Source organism: Sebastes fasciatus, chromosome 16 (assembly GCF_043250625.1).
Source record: "Sebastes fasciatus isolate fSebFas1 chromosome 16, fSebFas1.pri, whole genome shotgun sequence".
Taxonomy (NCBI): domain Eukaryota; kingdom Metazoa; phylum Chordata; class Actinopteri; order Perciformes; family Sebastidae; genus Sebastes; species Sebastes fasciatus.
In genome coordinates this window covers 29,049,518-29,065,735 of record NC_133810.1, presented here as the reverse complement: position 1 = coordinate 29,065,735, position 16,218 = coordinate 29,049,518, and the positions used below count along the sequence as shown (strand labels likewise).

The following is a 16,218-nucleotide window of genomic DNA, read 5'->3' as shown; positions in this document are numbered from 1 at the left end:
GCATGATCAGATTATTTGATTACTCCATTTGATTTTACTTTAATTTAGTGCTGACTATCTGTGAGGTGACGTCACAATTCTTGGGCGGAGCTCATGCTCCGTGATGTCATGTGTGACGTCATTGGCATCCGAAACCGAGTTTACAAGTAGAAGTCCTTTCCGTCTCCTCTGGGTCAGGGGGACGCTCAATGCCCCACTAGGGCGCGTCCACTGGCGGGGTTTAATCCATAGACATAAGCGCTATGTTTTATTACCTGTTTTTTAAGCCAGGCATTGACGGTGACCTGGAGCCTACGTGCATCACCTAGACTCCAGGTCACCAAGGTCAGTGTTGTTTCAGAGTCTTCCTGGCAGAGCCTTTTTTAATTTTTCATTCTTTGTCTTAAATCAAATAAACTGACACACAGATTATATCTGAATATTCTACTATGTGTCACAGCCTCATAACTGTCACTAGTGGTGGAATGTAACTAGGTACATTTACTCAAGTACTAATCAATGCTGAGATGTCAGCAGGATTATTACGAGCAGTTCTCACTTTACGTCACAATTCTTATGTTCAGTGATGTCATGTCGTGATGTCACCTGATTGTTTGCACTCCTGGAATATTTGCACTATCTGTTTTTATCATGTTTATTTTTGTTGATAACTTATTTTGTATATTGTAAATTAGTAGAATTTCAATTTTTTATTCTTATTTTATTCTATCGTTTATATATTCTTCTGTTATTATACTGTTCTGACTTGCACCAACATAACCAAAGCAAATTCCTAGTGTCAGTAGGAGTATTACGAGCAGTTCTCACTTTACGTCACAATTCTTCCGTGATGTCATGTGTGACGTCATTGGCTTCCAAAACCGTAGTTGACATTTCAAATTATTCCAATTGTTTAGCAAACCCCAAAGGTTTTTTGCTTGTTTGTTTTTTATTTTGTTTTGTTTTTATTTTTATTTTCCGTTCCTTACAGTTTATTTTCTGTATAATTTATTATTTATTTTTATATTATTTTTATAATGTAAGGTATTTTTTGCAGAACTGTAATGAAGCATCTAAACACATTATATTGTATTGAACATTTGAAATAAATTATTATTAAATTTTAAAAAAAGAGTTGTGATAAAAATGTACTTCCGCCTCCTGCTTGCCGTAGCTTCTGATGTAATTACAGATATCTGTAACGTCATTTCGCCTAGTCAAAACTCAAATTCAAGATATCCGTAATTAAAATAGGGCTATTTTTTATCATAATAAAGGAATATTGACAGTTGGTCAATTACTTAATAAGAATGGTCATTTATTATCTTATAAATTCAGGGTTCATATGATATACCCTTATAATAGTATTGAAAGTCTAGTTTCCACTGTATACATTGCCAGTAATGTTACAGAATATGTTGTCACAGATTAATAAACATTATAAAATGAACACTAATCATTATTTTGTATTTTTGTTTGAGTAAATATGATTGAAAGAGTGTCACATAATTGTAATTAAAGATATGCCAGTTTCATTTCCGCTGGCATGTCAAGGATGACTAATATTTTGTGATGTGCACAAATCATTAATTTATGAGTCATCATGGAAAATACATTATCAAAGAGTGTATACAGCCCATTTGTGGTCAAACTATAAGCAAGATGTTCCAGTGCAAGTGAAATGTTTGTGTCTGCAGGCATAAATACTTTTCAAACTGTATTAAGAAATCTCATGTACACATTTATATGCCGGTTTAATCACTCTGAGAATGACATAATCTTGAGGTTGTCTAACATCAGATTTAACACTACACGGTACCAATCACAGCTGTGGTATAGTTCCTTAAAAGATAAGATAAGATAAGATATTCCTTTATTAGTCCGGCAGTGGGGAGATGTGCAGTGTACAGCAGCAAAGGGGATAGTGCAAAAAACAAGATGCATCAGCTAACACAGTAAAAAAGAGCTAAACAAAGTGTAACAAAACATGAACCATTTAAATAGAAGGAAGTATAAAAACTGGAGCAGTATATACAGTATTGACAATAAACAGACTATTAACTAAATTGCACAAGTGGAAAATTATATTGCACAGTGAGAATGAATGAATTAAATTCCACCTGTATCAGGTTATTGTCAGTTGTTTGGTGTATATATGTAAGGCATTTATGTATGTATATATTTATATTAATAATAATATTTTTAATATCTTTTAATCATGACTTTTTATAGTGCTTCCTGTATTGTAATATATTATATGTAATGTAATGTATTGTTTTTTTCTTTTTTCTTACCTTGAGTCTGCAATAAAGATTGAATTATATTTGAATTATTGAATATTCCTGAGCAGTTCAATCTCTAGATCTTAATCCTCCTAAACTCCTCACTAGTAGAGGTACATTTTCGATAAGATTTAGAGGAACCAAATTATGGAGTAGCTTTTCACATCAATCAATAAACTGTTCATCTATTAAATGTTTCAAAAGTCGCTTAAAGGGTCATTTAATTGCTGTCTTGTAATAGCTTTCCCCCATGTTGTCCATTTATCTGTTTTTATGTTGTTGTTTTTTCCCACTCACAATGTTGTTTGGTTACGATTACCCAGAAATCATTATAGATATTTAAATCAATTTCCTCCTCACAAACACTAACCATACACTTCCACGCAACACACACACACACACACACACACACACACACACACACACACACACTTGTCTTTTTGGATATATTTACTGTATTGTTATTGTTGTTATTATATATATATTGTCCTAATTGTTTTGTTATCACTATTATGTAGTCATATTATTTCCTTATATTAATCTTGTCTCTATGTGGAGCCTTCAGATAAGCCCAGTGTTTTTTTTGCCTCTTCCTGCACTTTATATTATTCATTTATATTTTTTGTTTTGTTTTGTGCAAAACAAAAACAAAAAGAAATTGAATTGAATTGTAGAATAACCTGAAGGAGTTTTAAAAAATAAATACATGACCATATATTAAATGTGTGTCACTGTGCTGAAGGGTTCAAAGACCTGACCTGTGTAAATAGTATCTCTGGTTAATAAACACTACTGCTTTCCCCCTGCAGTGTAAAAGTGCTTTGTAATAACTTCTAGCTCCAGCAGTCAAACCAGTTTTTCCACTCTGACGTCACCAGGGATCCTATTACCGGAAGTCACCTCTCTTGTTGTCACCTGGGCGGACTCCTCAGGTGAGATTCAGACGGTTATTACACACAGAAACCTCCACACAGGGAGTTAAGAGCTGCTGGAACAGACGCGACTTGTTGTTTATTCGACGTTAAGGAGGATTTTTGCGCACTTCCTGTTCCTTTTTTTTATTCCAGGAGTATTTCAGAAGAAGAGACAGCGAGCTGCAGCAGAGATAAGAGACACTAACAGGTCGACATGGTTGTCAGCAGGCTGGTTTCGGTGGCTTTGTTCCTCCTCGCAGCGACAGGTGAGTGTTTTTTTTTTAAAGTTTAAAGAAAGTCAACGCGTAAAAGTCTTTAATGTTGCACAGGTGAACTCAGCAACAACAATAATAGTCTAATAGTAGTTTACCTACAGTATGTTGTTTCTAAATGTTACATGAACTGTTGCTATCACCTCCTCAGGGCTTTGGCCTGCTCTGCTGGTGTGAGCTCATTGTTTGAGCCAAGTTTCAGGCTATTTCAAATTTTTATTATAATGTACCTTTAATATGAAATCACAGCAATAGAGCAGAATACTTCCCTAAATGTTGTAGCAACTGTAAAATGTGGAAGATACGGAGAGATAAGATGCATTACTTCCTCCTGGCTGCAACAATTGTCTTTGTAATTTGATCATAAATGTAGGAAGAATGAGCCACATGTGGTTCATCATTCCTGTTCCTGTAATTAGTGGCCTTTATATATACTGTGTGTATATATATATATATGTGTGTGTGTGTATATATAAATATATATATATATATGTATATATATATATATATATGTATATGTGTATATATATATATATATATGTATATGTCATATTATAGTAATTTTAACACAAACTGAGGTCACAATAAGATCAATAATGAGCCCACTGAAAGCCCCATAAGAGTTGATTTCCACTGCATCCTATTGAGAAAGTGTGTGCATGAACACAACCCAGGTTTTTAGCTTTCCACTCACTTGTAGCTCTATAATTTTGTGTCTAAACTCAATTTCATACTAAATCTGTGAGATGCTTATGTTCACTAATCCAGCAGATCATATGTGTGATCAAGGTATTTTATTTGTGGGTGGATGGACCGTTATTGGTGAGTAACCTTCAAATTATGTCCTGGTTATTCATAGCGCAGTTTCAACAATACTGACAACATGATGTCATAACTATAAAGTTGCAGCATTACATTTACAATCTTGTTTTGCAATAGTATGAGGATTTTCATGGACATCATGACAGGATCATTTGCTCACTTGGCTCACACACTTTTCAACAACAAACATTTTGCATAAGTGACTAACATAACAAGACTTTGCTTGTACGCCGCAAAAGGCGGAGTGGTTAGACTAGTTGACGGGCCTAGTGTGTTTTGATAAAGTCGTATTTCTTCCAGCTGCCTTCTAGGCTGGGAACTGTTTGTCTTTTGCTCACCAGTTGCGACTGCAGCACAATCTGCTTTTGAAATAGATCCTATACAACGCTTCAAACTTGTTGCACCGAGCAGACAAAATGTACTGCCGTTGTGCTTTTAAATTGAGTTTTCCCTCAACCCTGAAACTGGCAAAGTATGCAAACAAAGAAGTCATGGAGTGCTCTGGTTTCATTTTACACTCGAGGCTTATCTCCAAACCAAAACCGTGACTGTGCTGCCTTATCTCAGCTGAGACCGCCTGAGAGAAACATCTGCAGACCGATTCGAGGAAGTCTGAATGACATTTAAGTAGCTACAATAAAAATGTCATTTGTAAAGTTGAGCTAACAGTATTATGTTAGTACACATATTAATTTAAAGATTTCATCTGGTAGTAAATTTGAGTGATGTGTTCAATGAATGACTTTCGACACAGTTAATGATCAACTGGCTCCTGCTGCTGTTCTCTAGTTGAAGCTTCTCTGTTAAACACAAGCTTGTCACTCAACAAGGTGGTGGTTCAATTGTGTAACTCCCAACACTTAAAGTAAGGGCCGTGTGGTGCAATAGATGCATGTATTATGTGTCAGACAGTCTGCATGCATTAATAATGTAAGTGTCTCTGTTGTAGCTGCACTGCTGTCCCTTAAAAGACTCAGTTTCAGCCAAACCGTCGAGAGTTTCACCGGAAGTTTTCTGGCTCAGCGGACAGGAATGAGACACTTTTTTTCTTTTGACCACACCCTGATGGCTCTGAGTGTTTGTCAGCGGGTGTGATCTCTACTATAATGTCATACTGTTGGCATCTGAGCTTTGAGAGCATTCCTTTATGTACTACTACTAGTGCTAGTGCGAAGTCTTTTAACCCCAATGAAGCCTAGTACAGTTTAGGGCTGCAGGATTTTGAGAAAATATCTAATTCCGATTATTTTTGACTGATTTTGCAATTGCGATATTAGAGGGAATGATATTTTTTACATAATTATTCTCTTTTTTTTTTTTACTGAAAAACATATTAAAATCACTAAAATATAATGTGTAAGCCAGAACATCCCTGCAATACCACAATATTTAATTTAAATAGTATTTTAACACACATTTCACCTCCTGCGATTGGCCAAGTTGCGATTTTAATAAAATTGATTAGTTGTGCAGCCGTAGAACATTTAGATTGTTATCAAATGTGGTTTGCAGGGCCGCTGCTCACTATAATTTTAATATTCATTAATCCGCCCATTATTTTTTCAATTAATCGTTTAATTGTTTAGTTTATAAAGTGTCAGAAATTCATAAAAACTGTCTGTTGCATGTTCTCCCTGGCAAATTAACTCATTCAAAAATTGCTTAATTTACAATTCAGTTGTTATTCATTCAGACATTCAGTTTACTGTGATGGAAGAAGAAATTAGTAAATTATGGGTGCAACTAACGTTTATTTTCATTGTTGATTAATCTGCAGATTATTTTTCTGATTAATCGATTAGTTTGGTTTATAAAATGGTGGAAAATGTCAGTCGGTGTTTCCCAAAGCCCGAGATGACGTCCTCAAATGTCTTGTTTTGTCCACAACTCAAATATATTCAGTTTACTCTCATAGAGGAGTACAGAAACCAGAAAATATTCACATTTAAGAAGCTGGAATCAGAGAATTTTTACACTATTTTTCGTAGAAAAAAGAGCTGTGATCTCAGATGTTATTTTCTGATAAAAAAAAGTTTAGAACTGATGCTAATCTCCATTCAAACTGAATCAGTCTTTGTGTCTGCTGCAGCTTCTTGTGTTCATCTTTATGAATATTACAACACGGGGTGCTTTTATCTTCCCTCTCACCCGGCCTTAACCTCATGTGAGGGAGATCAAAAACACAAGCTTCCAGCTGTTCATCCTCCCAAGACTTCAGTTCCACTTGAAAACTCAGGTTTTCCGCTTGTGGAATACTCATACATCTTTAATCTAAAGTCATTTCACAAATGATATATATTTTCCTACATGGTTGATTTTACAATGTTAAAAGAGAGCGCAGTAACTACAGCATGACTTTGGATGGGTGCTGCTGCTGCACCCACAGAGGAGACTATGCAGTCACTGACTTAATAATCACATCATCAGGACATAGCTGCACTTAAAGGAAGTGAGAATTTAGACTCGGCACCCTTTTTTTTTAAATTGTGGTGACGGCCGTCTGTCACGCAAGTCTGTACAGAGGCAACGGTACATCCTTAAAGCTCAGATAATGACTGAATCAGTAAAGCAGCTAACCTTTCAATGTGTTAAACTGGTCATGTATGCACATTATGTTTGTCTAGTCTAATATCTGTTCACCAATGCAAACTACAGGGATGTGTTTTAGCATGTTATGTAACTTCAAAAAGTGTAATTACGTGTTTTCTTTTAATCTCTGTGTGTCCAGGTGTCGATGGCTTCACAGTCACTTCCAGCAACAAAGATGTGCAGGTGAAAGAGGGTGATGGTGAGTCCTGACAATCAAAAATGATTTGAATGTAGAGGAGCATACATTGTACGTCTTAATTATGTATCCCAAAAGTAACTGTGTTTCCACTCTTTCATTCACTCTGTTCTAAAGAGCGACGGTGGGAAGGTTGGCTTTGTCTCGTTACTCAATAGGAGACTGTCGCTGTGCAGTTATCCTGCTCACTGTCTTTTATTCTCCCTGTGATAGAGAGGGAAGGTTTGCAGTGGAAGTGGCTTTGCTAGATGTGTGTTACTAAAAAAAGGAGCATATAACTGAGCTTTTTCCCCCAACAGGCTTTATGCTTTCAAAATCGTAGCCATAGCCGCAAAGAATAGCTACAGCCCAGCTACGGCACATATATGGGCTCCGTTGGTACTTTGTAACTTGCAAGTAGGGGTGGGTGATAAGGCCAAAATCTTCTATCACGCTATATGTCATTTGATATTATGATACAGTAATTTCTTCTTTTATTTGGAACTGCCTCACATGAGACGACACTTGAGTTAAATACAAAGACTCAAAACAGTAAAACAAGACTCGGTCAACACCGTGTGATTGGCTGGTCAGTCTGGGATCTTGTGGCTAAATTGTTATACAAACATTCAGTGGTCATGTCTTTAATGTTTAATCCAGCGCTACATCCACTAAGGTCCGGTGAGGACACTAGGGCACACGCTGCTCCACTCAACTGGCAGTTCAAGCGGTGACATACTTTATCGTGGAATGCACCTGAAAGCCCTGAATCTCGTTTCATTTTAGAACTAGTTCGCCTAGTTACACAGCTTGGTCCACGTTTCGTGAGCCGGATGCGTCGCGCTGGACGGGCTCATCAGCCAAAAATTCAAAATGGAAGTTTTAAGGTTCCTGAGAACAACAATTTTAAAGTGTTACAGGTTTTAGGGTTAACAGGTGCAAATAAATAGCAGCCTGACTTCAGTCAGTGCAATATAAAAAGTACACTAATTTGTATTTTAGAGTGTACCAAAAGAAAAGACTTGACTCATCTTTCAATTAAAAAAGCTGACAAAACACTTTCAAAGTAAACTACAGTGTGCAAATGTTTGGTAATCATGAATCCAGAGTTCTTCCTCATCTTGGGTTGGTTAGGATGCCTCCTCCTCCTGCTCTGTATTTACAACTTCACTCTCCTCCTCCATGACTGCCCAAATAACGTTACCTTGCCAGGCAGCTGGATTCCCACAGATCACGCAATGTTACGAGATCACGTGATCATTTCTACTGGTGGACACGTTTCTGCCGTCATACCGCCCAACCCCACTCGCAAGGCAGCATTCATATGATTTATTTATAACCTGTGAAACACTAGAGTTTTAAGATAGATATAGTACAACTACAGCATGAATGTTTTTGAACACCTCTGTGTATAAATTGGGTAATTTTAGTTGTTTTTTTTCGTGTCACTGGTTGGATTTTCTCTGGTTATGCTGTATTGTTTCTTGCATCCTTTTTTTTTTTGTTCAGTTTTAACGTGACGAAAGCGACCTAAGAGAGTTTAATCTTCAACATCATGCAGTAAATGTGTAAATGCACAAGATGGATGGGTAATTTCAGAATTGTATTTTTTGTAATAATTCATTTTTAATTTCATGATTTAGGTGAAAACCTTCACAGTGTAGTCATGTGTTTATTTTGGATTGAATGTTAACTCTGTAATTTCAGGGGCCGACCTCACATGCTCGTATTCAGCTGACTTCGGTTCACCCGCCAGAGTCGAGTGGAAATTTAAGGACGCAAAAGGATCATTGGCGTATGTGTTTTATGGTGGGAAACTAACAAGTAAGTAGATTCACAGATTCTTTGTTTGTGTCTTTTTGTAGCATGTTTTCAAATGTCAGTTTATTCCCACAAAGGAAGTTTTTTGTTTTTGTTAGTTCTGTTTGTTTGTCTGTCTCTCTCTTAGTTAGAATGATGTCTCAAAAACTACTTGAAAAGATTTTAATGAAATTTGGTGAAAAGTTGTGTCTAGAAAGAATTGGTCTGCGAGACAGCAGTGTGTCAGCGCTAAAGAAAGGTCTGGCTCCACGCATCGTTCTGTTATAGGGGGAAAACGCTCTGGCTTGTTAGTGTGTCTTTAAACCAATCACAGTCGACTTGGGCGGCGCTAAGCACAGGATGCAGCGATAATGCCCTTGTGTAAATTAGATAGCAGAGATAGTGTAAGGGGAAAAAGGCAGGCTCTGGTGAGACAGACTAAGAAAGAACTGATCAGCGTTAGTAACTCGGCACCAGCAGCAGCGTCACCATTTATATAGCATTTTACTTTACTTTGCTCATAACTCCTGAGCTGTGAGGTGTCTCCTGAATTCCTTCCTTGGCCAACACAGTATCTATCCATGTAGGCATTGCATATGCATATTTATATACATATTTTGAATTATTGATCAAAACACTAAAGGTATTCTTTTTTTATATCTTATAAGTGATGTTCTTGTGGCCTATACTGTACGACATTACATGATATGATATATAACTCCTAAATGCATTTTGCAATTGCAGAATTAGGTGACACGTGCATATCAGCTACAAGTGATCCTGCAAAAATTGATGGCAGTAGCAGATTTTAAATGTCAATAAGTCACTTGCTGATGATCTCCTGTCAAGTCTGTGATGCAGATTCAGACTGAAAAGTTTCCAAACATTTTTGCTATTACAAATTACAAATTCAAAGGAAAATTCAAAAGGAACCTTTTGGCGCAGCAATAATAACTACATTTTAAGCATTTTGTCAGTTCCCATAGGCCTACACATTTGTAATTTCTTAACACATTGTGTAAATGATTATAACAGAAATAAAGGTGCAGATACACACACACTTTACACCATTGTCCCACATTGCGAATGAGATTAGATGAAGAAAACAATGTGTAAAATGCCACGTCAAGCTTTGATGCTCGCATGTGAAAATGGCCAAGGCCTGGTTTAAGTGCAGTCCACATTTACATATTACGTTGGTATTAGAGTAGCGTAATGTAATGTGTGCGTTGCGAGTGTGGTAGAGCGACAGAGAGAGAGAGATGCGCTACAGAGTAGATCAGCTGAAGAAATTAGTGGTAAAATTCTCATGTCATTAAATGTACAGTGTCGCACACACACTCACTCTATTTTCCAACCTCACTTGTGAAATGAATCCGGCGCCTCTGATCAGGATTAGGCATCTTACTGGGGAGACAGGTGGTGGAGCGGAACTGTCCTTGTGGAAAGTATAACTGAAGCTTTAGTGGAGGTGTGTGCTCTCTGAATGCTGTATGTAATGCTGCCATTCTTCTGCAGCGCCATATGCCAGCAAAGTGACAAAGTACGATGATAACCTGCGATTCACCAAAGTGACCCGCAAGGATAATGGCGTGTACGACTGCGAGGTGTCTGGCAATGCCAAATTTGGGGAAGTCAGAGTGAAGCTGACTGTTCTGGGTAAGGATCCTCTGTAATTACGTTCTGCAGACACGTCTTTCCATTTATAATCCACCCAGACTCACATCCCTAACATGAAATGACAACAATAATGTTGTGATGTAAACTTCTTCTTTGTCTGAAGTGTATGTGCTGAATGTTATGTCCCGCAGTGCCTCCATCTAAGCCCTTAGTTAGGGTCCCCACCTCGGTGACGACGGGCAAGCCGGCCGTGCTGACCTGCCATGACACCGAAGGCTCACCTCCGTCCAAATACAGATGGTACAAAGGCAGCACCCTTCTGCCCCTTGATCCCAGCAAGGTTGCTGCCTTCAAAAATTTAACCTACACGCTGAACACAGACAATGGCAACCTGGTCAGTTACAACCTATTACATTGCACCATCTTCACTGTGACAGTTGTGGTCCTCATGGGCTTTAAAATTAAAAATATACCTTGTCCGTCTCTTCAGGAGTTTGCCCCTACAAAAAAGATTGACTCCGGCCAGTACTACTGTGAGGCTTTCAACGGTGCTGGTCCTCCTCAGCGCTCTCAACCCATGCAAATGGATATCCGTAAGTACTCTTCTCTTTCATGTCAAAAGCAAGCTTTAGCCTGAGTTCACGTATTCAAGAGACGGTAATCTGTAAACCAGTTTCAGCCGGTGTAGTGTACCGCATGCCAACACTTAAAGGTCACCTATTATGCAAAATGCACTTTTCCATGTCTTTTAAACATCAATATATGTCCCCAGTGTGTCTACAAGTCACCACAGTATCATAAAAGACCATCCTCTCTCTTTTTCTCTGTTGTAGCCCAAGTAATCCAAACAAAGAAAGAGAGCGAGACACTAGCATGGACTTAACTCTGAACTTTACTGCTTCTCTTCTTCTCTCAATTCTCCTTTCAAAACATGCAGTACAATGTCATGTGATCTACAGCGCCCTCTAGTGGGTAAACAGTAACTGAATACACAACATTCTCCTGCTCCGTTTATCTGGAAATGGGTGTGGAAAATCACTGAGCAGCTTTTCCTTCTCTTCTGATGTCATTAGAGAATTGCAAGCCATGTAAGGGTTTCCTGGTGGTACCAGAGAGAAGTCCAGTTGGCTGACCCCGCCCCACACAGCGTCACTCTCAACCGAACTATGAGCAAAGTAGCTCCTACTGTTAGTCTGCAAGAACCAGCAGAACAGGCTTCATGTACTCCCATCATCTAGATATAACATGTTCTTTCACAAAGGCTTTATGTAATTACACTGTTTAAACAGCTGATATTTATATATTATACATATTTGAGGTCATGCATTTAGAAGAGTACAGGTAGTAAATAGTGACTGTAAGCAACACAACACATTTCTGTTTCACCGTCAAACTTTATTTGAGTAGACAGATGACAATATTAATTATTCACAGCATTTGTAATCATCCCACCTGCAGTTATGTTGACATGGTACAGGAGAAAGTCTTTCAGCTCCGGTAAACTAAGCTCCGGTGGTCTGTAGTCATGGTAACACAGAGACAGCTCCTACTGTAACTAAAACACCATAACTCTGGGAGTTAGAGGGAGAGAGTGACGCTGTGTTGTTGAGGACGTTTGATTGACAGAAAACGCTGACCAATCAGAGCAGTGGGAGGAGACAGACTGTGAATCAGGGTCTGTCAAACAGAGCTCTGAGCTGGTATATTCAGCCTGACAGTATGAGAAGAATAAAGGTTTTTTTGAACATTGCAGCATGTAAACATGTTCTAGTGCAACATTAAAATACATCTATGAACCTGGAAATGAGCATAATAGGTGACCTTTAAAGGATGGTAAACGGGTTTGGCTGCATCGAAGGAGCCAATAGAAACTGTAATGCTCATCATTAAAAATACAACTTTCATTTTCAGTCGCCCTTTGATCATCAGTTTTAGAGTTTCAGTTTTTACCACAGAATGATGTTTGACTATAATTCAGCTAAAAATGTTCACCTTTTAAAATGTGATGTTTTCTTCCAAGGTGACCAAAACACCGGAGGAATTGTTGCTGGCGTAATAGTGGCTCTGCTGTTGGTGGCCTTGCTGGTATTCGGCATTTGGTATGCCAACAAGAAAGGATACCTGCCCAGTGAGTTTTCTACATTATATTAAAATCATATAATTTATTGTGATCATCAGTATTCTAATATTCAGTGTTGACATTACCAGAAACACGGACATCTGAAAGGTAGGGCTGGGACGATTCACCTACCTCCTGATGTATTGCGATTCGATATTATCAATTTTTGTTAACTTTTTAACACTAGACCATGGGGAAACGTTCAATCATACACTTTAGGGACTTTTAATTTGAAAAATATCTAAATTGATACGGTAAAAATGTTTAATTTTTAGCATGTATGTAGTCAGAGATGTCATTGTCAGACATTATTTATTAAGACATTTTCCTCACAAATTAGTGGTATTTTTTTTCCACCCCTACCGAATAGTCAGCTTTTTTTGTAAACTTGTATAAAAAGCAACATTTTGGTTGTAAATTCACTATGAGGCGACATCTTTATACTACTGGCTACAAACTGCAACAATCAAAACATGAGTCAAATCACAAACTTCATAATTACATCATCTACAGTTCATAAAATGCATTCATAAAATGAGCCAAGTTATGTATCTCAAGATCCACACAGAATACCTAACACTGAATAAGTTATGCTTATCATTTTCTGACTGAGACACAATACATACCTATCAATGACAACAACAAAAAAGCCGACTTTTGCATGTCGGTTGCATATTTGTACTATGTACCGAGCACTTTATCCCACTGACGTTGTTTCCTTTCTTCCCCTTACAGAGAAGACAGAAAGGTAAGAAGGTTTTCTTTTTTACTTTCTAGTATCAGATAATCCATAGACTGATTTAACTCTATTTCCTTCAGATTGCATGTATAAACTGGTCTGCCCTCTCAGTGACTATACTCAACATGTTCTTTTTGATTCTCCCTGCAGCAAACCAAAGCCCACCGTGGTCTACCAGCCCACATCCTTGTATGGTGGTGATGATGAGGATGTAAGTATGAGCATTTCTGTTACTCCAAGGCTACGTTCATATTACAGAGCTTAATGCTCAGTTCCGTTTTTTTGACTGTTCACATTCATGTTTGAAGTTTTCCATATCTGACATCAGTGTGAACAGATCTCTGCCCTGAAACGCCTCACACACACTCAATAACGGAGTTACACTAGAGTTGTTGGAGTCTAGTGACGGCCAGACTCCGTTAACATATTGCTCAATTTAATAGATCTCCTAAATCATGACGTATGACTTTTTATGACTCTTACTTACTTACTTACTAACTTTAACAGCTCCTCTGAATCGGGATGCAGACTCGTATTAAACATTGCTTCCCTAACTTTGTAAAACACAATGTAACAAATAAATACATCAATACAATTTTACTGAAATGAATTAGAATAATAAAATCGTACACCTGCAATTTGGTAAAAAAAGATCAGGAATTACAATTCAACTGTGAAGCTTTTTAATACAGCAACAAATTGGTCAAAACTTTAAAATTACAGTATATAATGTATTTGTACACAAGCATAGAATTTAATTAATCTTAATGAACGTAGCCCAAGAGATTTATATCACAGTCAGGTATGTTTGTTTAGTTAAAGACAGTGTATATAGTTTTTTATAATTCAGTGTTTAACACATAAAATGTTCCAGTTCTGATGTTTGATGTGTTTGTTTTCAGGGGGAATTCAAACAGAAGTCATCATTCGTGGTATAGTCTTCAACAACGACAGGAAGATCACCTTGGTTTTAAGCGTCTCTCAGAATGTGATTTTCCTGACCTTTTTAGCGACGTCTTTCTTTTTATTTGCAGTTTTTATAGACCAGTGTGATTGTTGACCTGAACTGTCTGCTCTAGTGTCTCGGGTGCTTCAAGGTTATAAGATTAATGTACGACAGACCTCTTTCATACGTTGATTGGTTCTTTTAATATAACGAGATGTGGCTACTAGTGACCCCTTTTAAGCCTCAGAAATTTTTTCCACTTATGTATGTTTGGAGTGTGTGTTTTTAGGTGCTTCTGATATTCTGCGCCTCCTAATAAAACATAACTGTATATATTTATTTTTTGTTCAAGTTATGCATCTGCATGTAAAGATATCCAATCAAATGGAGTACAGATACTCCCAGGGAAATCCAGGAATATAAATTGATTTATTTTCGAAGGAAAATGGACAAAAAAGCTTGATTAAAAACATATTTTTATTACATTTACTGACCCATCACCTTAATTTCCTCCAGTACACGATCAGTCTGTGTATCTAAGCTGTAACACTGAAGGAGCTTGTAGATCAGAGATGCATCATAGATTGAGAGATGTTTTTTCTTTTTTAACAAACCGCAACTGTTGTAATGTACAATATTCTTTTTCTATTAAAGTTTGTTTTTATTGTAAATAACAAAACTGTTTTTTAACATTTGTAATTGAGAACAATTTAAAAATCAGTTATCTCTCAGCTTCCTGACGTTAACTAGAAACTCTACTATAGCTTGTATGAAATTAATATTTTAAGTCCACATTCTCTTTTAGTTGACTAGTATTATATTTGTCTGGTAGTGTTGTCTGTGAAATACGTTTGTAAACCTCTGAACTGCATTGGCTAAGTGAATTGCTGTTTAACAGGGTGTACACTGACAGCTCCGTAAGCTTCCTGTTGAAGCAAACAGATGTCAGCTAGTACTGCAGATGCTGCAAGTTTTTAAATGATTACCAGCCTGGCATCATGAGTAGCCTTATCATAATGATTAATTACCCAAATGATGGTCCTAATAGTAGTTCTGTCTACCTCCAGACACTGAAGTGACATCCACACATTCTCAGGTCATGTGTTTAACTGGTTTGATAAGGTCAGACATGAGTTTATATAATCTATCAGGTACACTATTTACATCGGGAAACACCACGTTTTTCTACATCGCTTGACTTTTCCATTTGAAGAAAATTTAGAATCAGCTGATGATTGTAACTTTGCCTCGTGTATTGGTTAATAAAATGTTGTTAAAATTGAGTGTACTGTCGTATGTCGACATGGTAATATTCAGCTTCGCATGAACACAGTTAAGCTACAGTCTACAGTGCTTATCTTTGCTACTTCTGGTTTTGGGGAAATGATAAGTTGATTTTACTGACAAGGACACAGGATGCAAATTAGAGATGAAGACTATCAGCTTAGTGTGGTTAATGAAAAAAGCATACAACAAAGGATCCAAGAAAAACAAATTCACACAAACCAAAACCAAGTTAATATTAAATATAATTGCTGAAATTTGGAAGCTTAGAGCCGCTGTTGCAGTGAATTTGTCTTTGCATTTCTAATAATCAAGATATGAATACCTATTCAGCCTTTTAGAGTCCACTTGAGTCCTAATGCTGAACATAATGGGCTGTTGATTGCCTAATCATAAACGTTTTATTACAATATCATTAGCCTAAGCGATGCTTTTCATTTCAACAACAACGCCACTAGTTATAGATAGATAGATAGTAACTTTATTGATCCCGAGGGAAATTCAAGTTTCCAGCATCACAGTTCCATAGTGCAAAACATGTTAGTAAAAAGGCAGTAAAAAAGTTAGTAGTGCAAAGTACAAAAAAATATACCAGATATAAAAATACAAGGAGATGAAGAAAACTGTTAAAACTTGATATAGTGCAGGGTAACAATTGTGATACACGACTATTAAAA

At 37.1% G+C, this 16,218-nt stretch overlaps 1 protein-coding gene across 2 annotated transcripts; it reads left to right on the top strand.

Annotated features, from left to right (window-relative positions):
• Positions 1–3,201: 3,201 nt before the first annotated feature.
• Positions 3,202–15,540, top strand: f11r.1 (F11 receptor, tandem duplicate 1). Of its 2 annotated transcripts, XM_074612211.1 has the most exons (10): positions 3,203–3,441; positions 6,998–7,057; positions 8,741–8,857; positions 10,352–10,492; positions 10,645–10,847; positions 10,944–11,046; positions 12,474–12,581; positions 13,308–13,320; positions 13,462–13,522; positions 14,214–15,540. In XM_074612211.1, exons 1-10 carry the CDS (start codon positions 3,390–3,392, stop codon positions 14,247–14,249), a joined length of 894 nt encoding a protein of 297 aa, XP_074468312.1. In that variant the 5' UTR covers positions 3,203–3,389; the 3' UTR covers positions 14,250–15,540. The 2 variants fall into 2 exon arrangements, with proteins under 2 accessions (XP_074468311.1, XP_074468312.1); XM_074612210.1 differs by lacking the exon at positions 13,308–13,320 and having other exon boundaries at positions 3,202–3,441.
• Positions 15,541–16,218: the final 678 nt, after the last annotated feature.

Coding starts and splice junctions, on each gene's coding strand:
- f11r.1 (XM_074612210.1), top strand. CDS start 3,390: ATGGTTGTCAGCAGGCTGGTTTCGGTGGCTTTGTTCCTCCTCGCAGCG. Junction 10,493..10,644: donor AGTGAAGCTGACTGTTCTGG/GTAAGGATCCTC, acceptor TATGTCCCGCAG/TGCCTCCATCTAAGCCCTTA. Junction 12,582..13,461: donor CAAGAAAGGATACCTGCCCA/GTGAGTTTTCTA, acceptor TTCTCCCTGCAG/CAAACCAAAGCCCACCGTGG.